Source organism: Lycorma delicatula, chromosome 2, assembly GCF_047948215.1.
Source record: "Lycorma delicatula isolate Av1 chromosome 2, ASM4794821v1, whole genome shotgun sequence".
NCBI lineage: Eukaryota > Metazoa > Arthropoda > Insecta > Hemiptera > Fulgoridae > Lycorma > Lycorma delicatula.
Window position 1 is genome coordinate 138,987,857 of NC_134456.1, and position 15,416 is coordinate 139,003,272.

General features: G+C 30.3%; 1 protein-coding gene across 2 annotated transcripts in view; it reads left to right on the forward strand.

Moving 5' to 3' along the window:
• LOC142319254 (SH3 and multiple ankyrin repeat domains protein 3-like) overlaps positions 1-14,826 on the forward strand; it is a 551,207-nt gene extending 536,381 nt beyond the window's left edge. For both annotated transcript variants that reach the window (XM_075356300.1, XM_075356302.1), the window contains 4 exons: positions 1,306-1,401; positions 3,183-3,459; positions 11,553-11,677; positions 11,842-14,826. In XM_075356300.1, the coding sequence (XP_075212415.1) occupies positions 1,306-1,401; positions 3,183-3,459; positions 11,553-11,677; positions 11,842-12,558 (1,215 nt within the window). In that variant the 3' untranslated portion in view covers positions 12,559-14,826. The remainder of the gene's footprint in view (positions 1-1,305; positions 1,402-3,182; positions 3,460-11,552; positions 11,678-11,841) is intronic.
• The last annotated feature ends 590 nt before the right edge of the window (positions 14,827-15,416 follow it).

The window sequence follows — 15,416 nt, forward strand, 5'->3', positions numbered from 1 at the left end:
ATTGACAATCTGCATCAGATTGGCTTCTTGTCAGTGGAGAAGTTCTTTAGTAGTTATTGATGTCAGTGATGTGTTTAATAGTGTTATTCTAGGAAAAACTACTTAAATTCCACATATAACCTCAAACTCAGGTTGATAAGTTCTTTTGTTGAAAAGTTGTTCTCCAGACAGACACTCTGAATTATAGAATATTCAGTCTAATTTGTAAAAGATGCTAATGATGACAGCTTCACATAGTTATGATATTTCTGCTAAATCTTAAATATGCTTTTAATTAAAAGTGTGTTATGTATAATTTAAAAAAAATGAAATGTGTAATTTATTGTATAATTTAAAAAGAAATTTGACATTTAAATTTAATAGAAACAGAATATTAAATTATTTCCTTTATAAAATTCATCTATGTTAATGAAAACTGTATGCTAAATGATTTTCTTTACAATATTCATCTACAAATAACAAAAAGTATATGAAAAAATGATTAAAAACAAAATAAAAGTTCTTACTTATGAATAGGTAGAAAATAAAATAAATGAAGGAGCACTTGACTCATTATAAGTATTTATAAAATACCAGAGAGATTAGTTGTAGCTCAGTATTACTAGGAAACTAGTCACAAAATTAGTTTATTAGAAATGATGGTTTTAAAAAATGTACATAATAAACAGGAGTTAGATTATTTTAAAAACCTGCTTTATCAGTAGTCATGCAGAAACTTCATTGAAGAACAGTGATATTTGACCAATATCTATAGTCTGTTTGAAGTTCAAATTTGTTAAAAATTAAAGGATCATCCTCTTCAATTTTGTTCATGGCAGGGATATTTAGATTTGTTAAGGTTCAACCTGCCCTTATTTTTCTTGAGATAAATTTTGAAGTATCTAATATATTTTAGAAAAATATGTGAGAGGTTTTGTACTGGGCAGTCTGAGTTGCAGATTTAAGGTTTAGATGTTTTTAGGGTAAATTTACACTTTCTACTAGGATTACCTAAAATGACAAATTGTTTTCATTTTTTACTCTTATTCTAACTAGTTAAAAATGTATTATTTTGTAGAGTTTTCTAAGTACTGTTTATTTATGTATTATTTCTTCTTCATCTATTTATTTTTTTACATTCATTTCTCGTTGTCTATTGGTGGTGTTTATTTAACAATTCAAATTACTATTTTGTTGATGGTTTTGAGTATAATCTTGTTTTCCAATTTACATGTAAATAGTTAACTTGTTAAATAAATAAATAATTAATTTTTATGTATTTTATATATATATATATATATATATATATATATTTTTATATTGTAGTGTACACAAACTGGTGGTAGTTCACAACCTTCTTCACCTGCAAGAACACCTCGTGTTTATGCCAGTGTTGCTGAAATGAAACGCAACAAAGGAAAGGTATATTTTTTTTACTAATTAATTGTGATAAACATTATTATGTAGATAAAGTGATTAAATTTTAATTTAAGATTATTTAGATTGAAAAAAATATGATATTAATGTATTCACTCTGTTCAGTTTTTTTAAATTCACTGATTTAATTCTGAACATTAAAAAAATCTGATATGGACACCACATGACTTCCTTATATGCCTATTAAATTACATATACACATTTTTAAAAAAATGAAAGCACATAAAATTTTATTTCATTAATAACTTCTGCTATTTTTTCATATTTTTTTTTTTATTGTTATTGTTGAATTATTATTTATTGTAAAACTTTTTTTACAATCATAGGTTAATAATTATTAATAAATCAGTATATTTAAATTAAAAAAAAAGTTAAAAAAAAAGGAGATGAAGTCTGATTTGAATAGATGTGCCTTCTCGTTGTTAGATTCAAATATTTCATTAATTAAAATTTTATTTCGCTATTACTCTGGAACCAGTGAAAATAAGTACCGCTTATGATATATCATTGAAAAGCTCTCCATGAGGGCTTATTACTGAAGTTGAGAAAAAATTCAAAATCAGAATTTTTTTGGATTTTGTGCTTTTTGGATTCTTTTGGTTCAGTTGATTGCAATCAAAAGAGCAGGTGCACAACTAGATGTTACAACAGTAATCCAAAATTTGAACATCCTGCAGTTAATCGTTTTTGAGTTATGTGAGATATATACATACAGACGTCAGACATACAGACGTCATGCCAAAACTAGTCAAAATGGATTCAGGGATGATCAAAATTGTTATTTCCATTGAAATCTGAAAACTGAAATTTTTCGCGATCACAATACTTCCTTTACTTAAGGAAGTAAAAAACATTTTCTTATTTGTGTGTGGTTTACTGTGGATGTAATTAAAAAAAAAATTTGACTTTATTTTCCTGAGTATAAAGTTATATTGTATAGCTATTTATTGTAGTATATAAGGAAAAATATTCATGTCGGGGTTTTTGTAAATCTTTATTTTTTTCATGATTTCTTCTAAAACTAAAAAAGCACAATTTTAGTACTGAAAAATTGCAGAAGGGTGTATGTTAGCTGGTTTTTGCCAGATATTTCCAAATTGGATGAAATTTAGCATGATGGTGATATCTGGAACATTGATGCCATCTAGTTTTGGTCACATTGGTCAAGGGGGCGGGGATATGGATCTTATGGGTCCTGTATTTCAAAATTTTACCCTAAGTGTCTGTAAATTTTTTTTTTTGTAATTTAAGCTCTCTTAGGAAACTTAAGTACCTTCTCTTGGTATTTATTCTTGTTCCAGCTAAGGAACATATAAGGGTGGGTACAAAAAACACTTATTTCTTTTTAACATTTTCTGCATTGAAAGTCCATTCTTTTATTTATTAGATGATTCCATTATATTAGTATGTCACTATGTCACTTTGGTTATATATTTGGTTCAGTCAGGATTGTGGGTAATAAGCCTAATGTTTTGGTTTTTTTTATTAGTTATTGCTTTGTTTGATATCTTTGGATTGGATTAAATGAATTTAAGTTTACTAGATAGTAAATAAACTACTGCTCTTCCTTTTCAGAAAATCATGATACCTCAATAGAATAAAATTTCCTGACTTAAAGGCTTAAGTTTCCTGGCTATAGGAAAGTTATCTGACTTAAAAGATATATATTTTGTTTTAAATAAGATTGTTTTAAAATTATAATTACGTTGGTTATTATTTATTAAAGTATTTAATGCTGCACTTTTTTTTATTATTTCTTTTTTTAGTCAAACGTAAGGGTAAGATTCAGCATGGCTGGAATAGGCTTAGTACCGGAATTACATCGTGAATTCCATAGTACACCAGATTTGGCTGGTGCAGTTGCAGCTTCAGGTGCTACAGTACCACGAGCACACCGAAGTCAAGAAGAATTACGGCCTCCATTGCCACCTCCTAATCACCCACCCCCTCCACCACCACCTCCTTCAGCTCTTGTTAAGGTTGATCTGAAGGAACCAACAAATGGTAGAGATGATCAGCATTCTAATGTAACTGGCTCTAATGGTAAGTTCTTAAAATATATTCATATTTATTTGTTTGTATTACTAAGTACTGAAAGACTTTGTAATTCAAATTACAATGATAGCATTGAAATTTGTTGTTAGAATTCCAGATGTTTTATCTCTCTTCTTTCTCCTCTTATCTTTCTTATATCATTTTATTTTTATCTTTCTCTCCCTTTAATGATAACAATTCCTTCTCACATTTATTTACTATAGTTTTTTCCCCTATCTCTAGTTATTACGTTCCTCATTTCTCATACCCCTTAAGTTTTTTCTCAACTTTGTTGGGTCATTTCATCTTTATTTTTCACAGCAATTTTTTTGAAAAAAATTACTTTTCTAAAAAAGAGTCTGAACGAATAAATAAAATAAATAAATCATCTTGTGACAGTCCCAATTGCCACACCACCCCCTTCATGCCTAACCATGATGGGCTTTACTGGAGATACTCTTTTAGACCCTCTAAACTTGATAACGCAACACTGTCATCATTTTGGCATGTGTCAGGATACCTCACATGCACTGATGCATATACCTCAGCAGACATTTCCATCAGTGTATTTACACAACTTACTATCGCCTTCATATGGCCTTTTCCAACCACGATCACCTACCTACCATAACTTACAACTCTCAACTATCAAAGTAATTCACAGTAGCATGATCCCCGTGCCTTCCTCTAATATCGAGGGTTTTACATAAAAGCTCTTTCTATAACTAAAATTCAGTTAGACTATGCACTCAGATCATTTCTTGATTGAATCTTTAAACACCAGAAATACTATCCTTATACTAACAAAACAATTGTTGATTGCAACAACAATTTCGTCCTATAATTCCATTTACTCAAAGTCCTCTTGATTTACTTAAAAATCAAGGAACAGATTCACAAATCTAATAAGCCTCTATTACAGTGTTTATCAGTCTATGGGGCGTGTCCCCATAGGGGTGGGGAGTGTGATAACACTAAACGGGGGCACCAGCATATAAAAAAAAAAATATTAAACAAATTTATTAATTTACTAAAAGGAAGGCAAAAATGTATATTCTAACATAATAAATAATAAAATACACATTTACACTGATGTAATACACTTATAAATAAGATTGTATCAGTACTGCACAATGTATTTGATAATTAAATAAATTAAAAACTAAATTACTAAATTAAAAACAAGTTTAATAATTATTAGTGACTCCCTTGGTCCTGTCTTGCAAAGCAAATTTTTTCAAACAAAGGTTTAAAAATTAGAAATAGACATGCTCTTGCGTTCTTTTTCTATATTTAGCTGAGATCTGTATTTTGTCTTCAAAGCATCCACCGCAGAAAATCCAGTTTTGCAAAGGAAGGATGTTGAAAATGGTAATAGTATATGAAATGCTCTTGTTTTCAGTGCAGAAAACTCATCATCAACCCCTGCTCAAAATTCAAAGAGTGATCTATTACTAAATTGTCTTTTGATTTTGCCACTTGAAGTCTATGAAGATTTCTTCTTCGGCAGTTGAGAGCTCTTCGGAAGTATTTTGAAATTGTTCCCAATCCACTTGTAACTTGCTATCATGTTGTCAGCAAGAAAATACTTTTTAAAATTCTTTTCCAGCATGGCTAGATGATTTTCAATGGTTACAAAAACAACTTTCACATGTTCTTCAGCCTTGTAAGTTTTAAAACATTCATCCACATTTGCAAACATTTCTAGGTTTTTTGTTTTAAATTTCTGCTCCACAGTTCCAATTTTCTACAAAAAGCACTAACTTTATCCAATGCACATGTATTTGCTCCTTGGAGTTGAAGATTCAAGGTAAATTTCTCGAATATGTCAACCAAGTAGCCAATTCCATCACAAATAAACCATCTTGAAACTTCTCGGCTTCCGATTGGTTTTCCTCTTCTAGGAAAATGGTGATTTCATCTCTTAATTCATAAACACGTTGCAAAAATTTTCCACGTGATAACCATCTTGCTTTGCAATAAAAAAATAGTAACGCTGAATGTACTGCACCCATGTCTTTACAAAGTATAGAAGTATTCAAATTTAATATAAGATTTTGTATATCATCAAGAAGGTCATTAAGACATGGAAAGGTTGAAAAGTTGGGCTCTGAGTTCTGAAGGCGATGTTGCCTCAAAGATGTCTTTTCCATGAAACCTTTTACTGCATCATAAGTCTTCAAATTGTTTTTCTGTCCTTGCAGTTTCAAATTAAAAGGTTGATCAATTCAAAGAAGTCTGACAAATATGCCAAGTGGTGAATACATTTCTCATTTGTAAATTACCTCTTCATTTGAATTCATCAAAAATATTTCAACTTCTGATTTCAGATTGAACAGTCTAGCAAGCACATTACCATTTGAGAACCAATGAACTTCAGTATGGTAAAGAAGAGTGTTTAGTCACTATTCAATTTATAACATAAAGCCCCAAAAAGATTGGTATTCAGAGAACTAGATTTGACAAAGTTTACTATTTTGATTACAAACTTAAAAACAGTATAAAGTGTTTCAGGCATACTGTTACAAGCCAAAGCTTATCTGTGATTGATGAAATGAGATCTAATGATGTGAAGGTTCTGTTTTTTTTTTTTTTAAGCACAAGGAAATCCAGAACGGCATCCTGTCATGGCTTGTGCCCCATCAATGCATATTCCAATAACGTTCTCCCAAGGAAGATTATTAGCTGTCATAAAGTTACACAGAATAGAAAAACATCCTCAGACTTTGTGGTTGTCTGAAGAGTTTGAAAAAAATTTAAAAAAAAAAAAAAGTGTTTTCTGTCAATATATCTACGGGAAAACAACTGATAATGCTTTGAAATGTTAATTGTCTCATTACATTGCAGAGAAAAGAAAGGAGATTTTTTTAACTTTTCTATTACTTGTTTTTTTTAAATCTTGTGCTATCTCATCAATTCTGTGTTTCACTATGTCATTTGAGAGTAATTTTTTGCTATTTTGTTGCAACTTTCCTCTCCAAGTAAAGTATTGCATGCAGTTTGTAAACATGGTTTTTATAAGTCTCACCAATGGTATGTGGTTTCATATCTTTTGCTATAAGCAAAGAAAGCTTATAAGGAACTTCAATGGCCTTTTTGGTTCTCCACTTGAAAACTTTCAGTTGAATCTCGTTTCATTCATTTAATCGAGTACCTGTTGCCATCAAAAAGCTTCCTTGGTTTGTCTTTCAGGTTGGGGTGATTGGTAGTCAAATGGCGTTCTAAATTTCCTGCTCTCATTGCATCATTACTCAGATCATTGTGACAAAATAACACGCTGAGTTAAATGACAGTCATTCTTCTTAATGTGCATTAAACCAAACTTTATATAGTCATCACTGTACACTCTTTTCTTTGGTAATGATTTAGTACTACTTTCTTTTTCTGTTCAGCCTCTGGAACCACTGTAAGGAAGGTTAATACCTTCACAGAATAAATGAGGGTGTTATATATCAATGTAAATGAAGTGTAGTTATGTAGTTTTAGGTTGACCATTCCTGAGATATGTGGTTAATTGAAACCCAGCCACCAAAGAACACTGGTATCCATGATCTAGTAATCAAATCCATATAAAAGTAACTGCCTTTACTAGGATTTGAATCTTAGTACTCTTGATTTCAAAATCAGATTTACGATGATGAGTTCACCACTAGACCACCCTGGTGGGTTATTTAGTACTATCATGCACAAACAACTGGAACACAAAAACAGTCATCAGTCATCTGTTTTATGAAGTGTAGCCATCCATCGGTTGTAAAATTACCCTAACCATGGTAGAGTTTTCTCTAGAAACACTGTTTTTCTGCTTCCAACAGTGATGTAGAATCTAGTCGTATCAGAGGAAACTTATTTGGGTATAGACCAATGTAAATAAGATGTGTGTATGAATGCAGTTAGATAAAATGATGATGGAGATCATGGAGTATGATGGAGTATTTGGGTGTAGGCCAGTGTAAATAAGATGTGTGCCTGAACGCAGTTAGTTTTAGCAGTGATGGAGATTACTGTTTGCAGAAATTAATTTTCTATGGCTGTGCATGAGCGGTTTGTGTTTGTTACACATTTTAATTGTTTGACTAATTTATGTATATTTTCATTGTTTACACTGAGAAAAAATTTGTTGAACCAAGAACTTTTTTCTCAGTGTACAATGCCTCTCCTGAAATTCTCATACACTCCTGTTCAGGGGAGGGGGGTTGACCCAAGATTGAGAACCCATGGACTAGACAATTTAAAATGTTAGTTTTTCAATAGAATTTTAAATTTTTAATGAAGAAAAAATACCTACTGGAAGTAGATAAACCAAGTTAAATAGACTCAAGAACCTCTATTATCCTTTATTAAGTGATAGATTTTTAATTATTGGGGAGGGGTAGGTTATTCATGAGTATAGGAATATAAGTTTTCAGAATGAGTAAAACTTGCCTCAAAAAATGAATAAAAATTTAGTTTATGTGGTCTTTTATTCAGTTTCATTCCTCCCATTTTATGAAATTACTTTTGAGTGAAGTTAAAAATCAGTGTTTGTTAACTACTGTTGTTCCACTTCACTCATTTTAGACTTCACTGTTCTTTATACTTAAATCTTATTTGCCATTCCTTTCTTGACTTTTCTTTTATTCCAGTTTGAAATATTCCATCCCACCGGGCTGATCTAGCGATTAACTCATCATCGCAAATCAGCTGATTTCGAAGTTGAGAGTTCTAAGATTCAAATCCTAGTAAAGGCAGTTACTTTTATATGAGTTTGAATACTAGATCATGGATACTGGTGTTCTTTGGTGGTTGGGTTTCAATTAACCACACATCTCAGGAATGGTCAACCTGAAACTGTTCAAGACTACACTTCATTTACATTCATACATATCATCCTCATTCATCCTGTGAAGTAATGCCTTATTGTGATTCCATTGGCTAAACAGAAAAAGAGAGTTTGAAATATTACATTTTTTCTGCTTGAAAAATTAATTCACCATAGAAGCTTGTATATGGGAATGTGGAAATGGAATTTTGTAATGTATGAAAAATGCAATGCCTGACCAGGATTTGAACACAGGACTCTGAGATGAACGGCTGAAATATTATAACTCGCCTTACAGATTGGCAAGTTTTTTTTCTTTCTTGCATTCATTTCAGAAAACCAAACAACTATAATGTCGCTCAATAGCGACATTAAAATCTTTTGGTATTCAATAATACCAAAAGATTTTATAATTGATGTCTAATTTTAAAACAGATATTACATTAGACAACTTACCCACAATAAATTATTGCCATATATTTCTGAGGGAGTATGCACAGGCACGTTGTTATGGTGCAAATACCAATTTTGTTTTTTCCATAATTCTGTTGTTTTTTGTTCATCATACTCATCTTAAGCATTTTAGAACATCACAATAAAAGTCAAAATTCATTTTATCAACAGCAGGAACAAATTCTCAGTGAACAGTACCTTTGATGTTGAAAAAAAAATGTGATGAGCTGAGTATGCATTTTCTTGTAGATTTTACCTGCTACACCTTTGGTTTTGGTAAATGCAGGCACATTTACTGTGATGTCCATTAGTTTGTCTCTTGATTGTATATGATCCTAGAGACGAAATTAGGATCATTATTAGCTGTGTTATGAAGCTCATGACACATAAACATGACACTGCTTTAAATCAAGTGACATGAGATGAGGGACAAATTTTGCAGCTGTACTGTGGACATTGAAATTTCCAGTTAAAAAGTATTTTGGCTGGTCACATAACCAATTTCAATAGCATCATGCAATTCATGAATTGTTTGGTGACAGTCCTCATGGATGAGTTCCCAAATCTTTGTCCACAAATTTTTTCCTGTTATTTTGCTTTTGGAAGATTGTAAGTATGTGCACGAATTACTTTACATTTTTCTGGTATTTTTTTTTAATGTTTGTATATATATATATATATATATATGTTCTATTTTACATTTATTTTATGAATTAGCAATAGACAGTTAATTGTTTCTTTCTGTTTTAAATTGATTTTGAAACGTTTTGAAATTTGAAAAATGTTTCATCTGAAAATTCTATAGATTTTATTGTCGGGCTGTTTAACAATTGTACATTGTTGATTTAGTTATGATTTATTTAATTATTGAAATTATTTACATTTTTAAGTTGATATTTGAATTTTAAAATTGCTGTTTTGCAAATATAGCTTCCATCCTCTTTTTGTCTTTTACTTCCTTTAGGTCTCCTTCATCCAAAATGAAGTGCGACTTCATATGGAATAAGTACGCTTTAGTACATAAGAAAGATGAGCTTGGATGGAAACCATGTATAATATTTATGTGGCTATATGTATATATATATATATATATATATATATATATATATATATAATAAGTTGTTGGTTTTGTGTTTATATATATATATATATATATAATAAGTTGTTGGTTTTGTGTTTATATATATATATATATCTGATCTGTGAGAAGTAATAAAGACTGGATTCTTGGCTCATTTTTAAACCTGATTCTTTTTTAAATTAATCGATGTTCAGCATGTATCATAATCATAGATTAGAAATAGATTAATTGGGTGTAAGTTAGTGAAAGTAATGTAAATATATAATGTGTTGAAAAACATAATTTCACATGTTAGGAAATGAATGATGACTGAAAAATACAAGTATTGTCTATAAAGTTATATTAAAATTATTGAAATTTTAACTTTTGAAGTTTTATATAATCTCTTCATTCTTAAGATAACCAAGCACGAGCGTATATTTACAGCTCTCCTCATAAATCTTCATAGTTATCTTTATTTCTTGTTTTTTATTTTACTATCTTCTTTTTATGTGAATTAACAAGCCATAGTATAAGCAAACACTGCTATAGTAGCATAATACATCCTTCATGAGTCAGTATGCTTAGGGCTTCAATCTTAGTAGATTGTTATTGGCAGGGAGTTTTTCATAGTCTTGTTTGCTTGTGATGTAATTTTTTTTGCGGTAGGTGATCTGTGAGAACAGTGCATCTGTATCAAGTTCTCTTTAAAAGTTGATAAAATAGCTCCAGAAATGCATAAAATGTTGTTATAAGCATTTGGTGATGGCACTTTTGGACAAACACAGTTGTATGGTTGTTCTAAAAATTCCCATTCACCTTGGTAAATGTTCAGGAAGGACCATCTACCAATATTTCTAATTGTAACTGTTATTGCTGTATGGAATGCAGTTGTGGAAGGTTGTATGAGACTATCAAAACATCTGTAACATCATGGAATTGTCTATGGTATATGTCAGTGAATTTTGTTATAAGAATTTAATATGAGAAGGATTGCTACAAAGTTTCCAGACCTATGAGTGATAACACAAACATGATCACATAATGTTTGCATTGAATTGAAAGAACTGTTCTGAGTTGACCCAGATTCTTTTTTCTAAGATCGTCTCAAGGTCAGGGATATCACTCTGAAACTAAGTAGCAGTCATCCCAGTGGAAGAACCCATTTTTACTTTAGGCCAAAAACCCTGTCAAGTCAAGAGCAGCATCACGTTTTTTATTAATCTGTTTCTTTAATACTTATAGAATTTGTACTACCTGGTCAGATGATTAATTGAGAATTCTACTTTTGCTGTCTTAGGCAGCTCAGGGTGAATATGTTTAGTAAATGTCTGGAGAAGTAGAGCAGGATTAATTAAATCCTTCACCATGTCAGTACAAGATCACATACTGCTTTTAGTTTATCTACTGTATCATGACAGTTTATCCTCGTCCATTGTATTTGTCTGATTTGGCTCCGTGCAACTTCTTCTCTTTCTCAAGTTGAGGGGCAGTTTGATATGATAGAAGTGATTCAAGCCACATGTTTGCAATCACTGCTAATTACACTCAACAAAAAAGACTTTCAGGATGTATTCCTTTTGTGGTAAAAGTGCCACAATCAGTGTCTGAGCTCTTAAGAGGACTAATTTAAAGGTGCTGGTGGTGAATAAGAGCCCCATTCATGATGTGACTATGTTACATTTCAGGAACTTTTGGGTAGGACCTAGTATTACAATAAATTATTTGTAAATGTAAGTTCCTTATTCTTTACTTGAAATTGCACACAATTTGTTGTTTTCTTTATAGGCACAGATGGCATCATGTCCAGTTTTCGCCCTGCCAATAGTGCCAAGTTGTATGCTTCTCCAGAAGATGTCAAAACTCTTGGTTACCGTTCTAGATCTCTTCCGGCTCATTCCGCACGTCCACAGGTCAATAAATCCTATTTGTAGTTTAAATTTAAATCAATAAGTTTTAGAAATATTTATTATAAATCTATATAATATATTGTTAATGAATGACATTTTCTTTCTTTGTTTGATCTAAGTTCAAGCTACTTTATCTTTTTATTATTAATTTTTTTTCTTCTGTACAGGTTCGTAAGTCATATAGTTTACGTTCACCATCGTCCACATTCAAACCTCAGCAAGTTTCTAATGTAAATCCATATGCACAACCTATTAGGAATAGGAATAAACCGATCGGAAATGCACCTCCAATTCCTGATCCCGATTACAGCTTGAGTGAAGGTGAAAGCGACAATGAAGGCGGTCAAGTAGAGAAGACTGTAGTTAGAGTTACAAACAATGAAGGAAGTGGTAATAGTAGTACCAGCTCGGGCAGTTTACCTCATAGTTTTAGTGTTGATGAAATACAAAAGGTCCGCACACAGTTAAAAAGTTCAAAATCATACCCAAATGATTTCCTACCAGGAGCGGAAGATGGGGATAATTCATCAAGTGGTGTTAGTTCCGACCAAGAAGTACCGCAACACAGCTTTGATACACCAAGCGATTCAATACCGACAGCAACAGCCACTTTACCGCGAGTGAGTCAACAACGAGCAACACTGACACGGAATGCTGTTTCATTGGCACAGCTGCCACCTCCTATTGAAGCGGAGTCGGATGACCGTGATGGTGAAATGGTTGTCCCACCGCCTCCAGAATTTACTGGTGGAACCGCTGCCTCGGCTTTAGTCGAAGAAGTTCTCGCCCCTCCTCCTCAGTTTTCTGATAATAGGTTAGTTACAAGAGTTCGCATAGTAGGAGCAGTACCAAAATCAACGACCGGGCGATTGCATAGTCAGTAATAAAGAAAAATCTTGGCTGTTTTCTTTTACTATCTTCTTCCTGAGTCACAGGAACAAATTTTAATCGATTGTAATTTCTTTGTCCTTGTAAAATGTATGCACATTTTCATGTAAACGCACATAAATAGGCCTGTGCACACAGAAAACAAGCTAATTATATACAGACATTTACATATAAAATAATTGCTTTTATGAAAATGTTGTAAATTAAATTTTTTCTTTTGAAAAATCTTGCTTTTTTGTAACTGTTTTAGTGCATATTCATAAGTGATGTTACTAATTTAAATTGCATATTATTTTAATTAGTATGTATAAACAGTTTTTAATACAGGAAAAAAAAACAAATTGAAAGTGGAAAAAAATTTTGTTTTTATAGAGGATTAAAAATTATATGTTCAACAATTTGCTTTATTTCTTTTGCTTGAAAATTTGAAAACCAACATTCTTTTACTTGAAAATGTTGGAGAAATTAAAAATACATTTTGTTTTTAAACATGTACATGAATTTAATGACAAATGTTTAAAACTTAATTTACTTCTTATTGTTTTGATTTTGATTAATTAATATATTTTGATATATAAACAGTTTTAAATTTCTTATTATGAAGGTGTTATTAGGTTTTCTTTTAATGGAATGTTGGTCATTTTCTTAAAGGTGCATTTGTATTCTCTCTCTGTGATTTATGTTTATATTGTTATAATTAATTTTTGCAATTTTGTGGCTAACTAGATATTTTAATCTCTTAAACTGTTAATAAATTTCATTCTGAGCCTGTTAACTCCATATTGTTCTAAGCATGAGATGTGTATTAAAACGAAATCAGTATTTTTCGTAACTATAGTTTATTGTGGCAAAGTTTTTTTCTGCTTAGATTAGAATAACTGAATTTTTATTTAGTTTAATTTTTTCAAGGATTTAATCTTTATTTTTTTTAGTAGATTAAATAGTCTGAATCGTCATTAGTATTTTTTTAAACTCTGAAATAGGCTGAATTCACCACATACACATTTGAAAATGAAGGTGCTGGTAAACGTAAATAACCAAAAATTACCGACTGCTGTACAAACTGGTATCTGTTGATATATAGTTAAATATTTTAGAGCACAGTGATTTTGAAATTCTAAGAGTAATTTTATAAGTGTTTTAAAAAATTACTAACTAAATATCATTAGTATGTCAAGAAGTATAAATTTGTTTAAAGCAAGTTTGATGTGGAGTTGTTAGGAGTTCATTTTGATCTTACTGAGTGTAAGAAAATAAGATAGAAAATTTCTATTTTTGAACTGTACTCATGAAAAAAAATCCAGAAGGTTAAAATTTGTAGTTGCCCATAAGCTGATTTATTTAATTATAATTTATTTAAAAACATAATAAATAAAATAAAAAACCTTCTAAATATGTGAAATATGTTTCTGGGTGTTCTTTTTAGAACTGTTGTTATACACACCATCTTTATCAGTAGTGTTGCAAGGTGGTGTTGTTTGCTTTCTTCTAGAAGATGTACATATATTTAGAAATTGAGGTTTTTTTATAGTAACCATATTTTGTCATTAATCACCATAATTACTTTGCAACATAAGGCTAAAATTCAGATATGGTTACATATTGTTATTTCATGTTTAAATCCAAACTAATATAAAAGCATATTATTCTTACTTTTTTGGTGGCCTACTAGGTTTAAATGGAATAAAAAATTAAAAAGCATTTGCTCGAAAAAAAAATTGCTTATTCATGTTGCCACTGATGTAATAATTAATTTTTTGTTGTTGTAATAATAATTGTAGTAAATAAAAATGTTTTAATATTTATCAAAATTTTAGGCCTGTTTGTGCCTTCTTTTATAACTGTCTTTTAAATGTTTAAAAATTTACATTATATTCATTTGTTGTGTATTCTGCCATACTTTAATATATATTCATGATCTGTTAGTTGTTTTTAATATTATAACTTAATAGTTGTTTGATTTGGTCACATCGTATATTTATTCATAACTAAAATAAAATTTATATTCTGTGTTAATTTGGTCTTATTATTTTTAAAAAAGAATGAGATAGATGGGACCAATATATACATTTTAAATAAATTAATTGGTGGAATAAAAAACTGATAAATAAATAAAAATAAAATAAATGACAAAATTATGTATAAATAAAATAAGATTTAATAATCTGAGCAAAATGTATTAAAAAGTGTTGTAATTTTTATTTATTTTTATAATTTAAACTAGAAATCTAAAAAAATTATTAAAAAGATTTTTTTTAAATCTGTACTCTGGTTTTGAATTTTTAGACTGTTAATATAGAGCTAAAAAAATCTCTTATTTCTTATTGTTAGTTTTGTAGTAAAACTTTGAAATTAACAAATGAAGAAAGTACTAAACTCACATAATTTATTTGGTTTTATAAAAATATTTATTTAGGTAACAGCTGATGATTTAAAAACAGCTTGCCTTATTTGTTTCCTTCATTTTTAGTTTGTGACGGCATGGATTTACTAGATGATTGTTAATCCTAGTAATAGATAATTTTTTAATCAGTTTTATACTGGGTTATTCAAAAAGAAGGAACTAGCTTCAATTTTTTATTCCTAACATACTATAAAAGATAGCAAAAAATATTACACATCACTCGATAGAGAAAGATTCAAAATTTTATGGTCGTTGATGTAGTGTGCACTTAATAAGTATCAAAACAGTAGCCCACATCTTGCCACACACAAATTATTGAATTCACATCTTCAAAAATTCAATATCTTGGAGGAAGAGTAGCAGGTAATGCAGGATGGAAGAAATATGTGTTATTTTATTTACCTCCACAGAAAAAATCACAGAGGGTAAGGTCTGGGGACCTGAGAGACC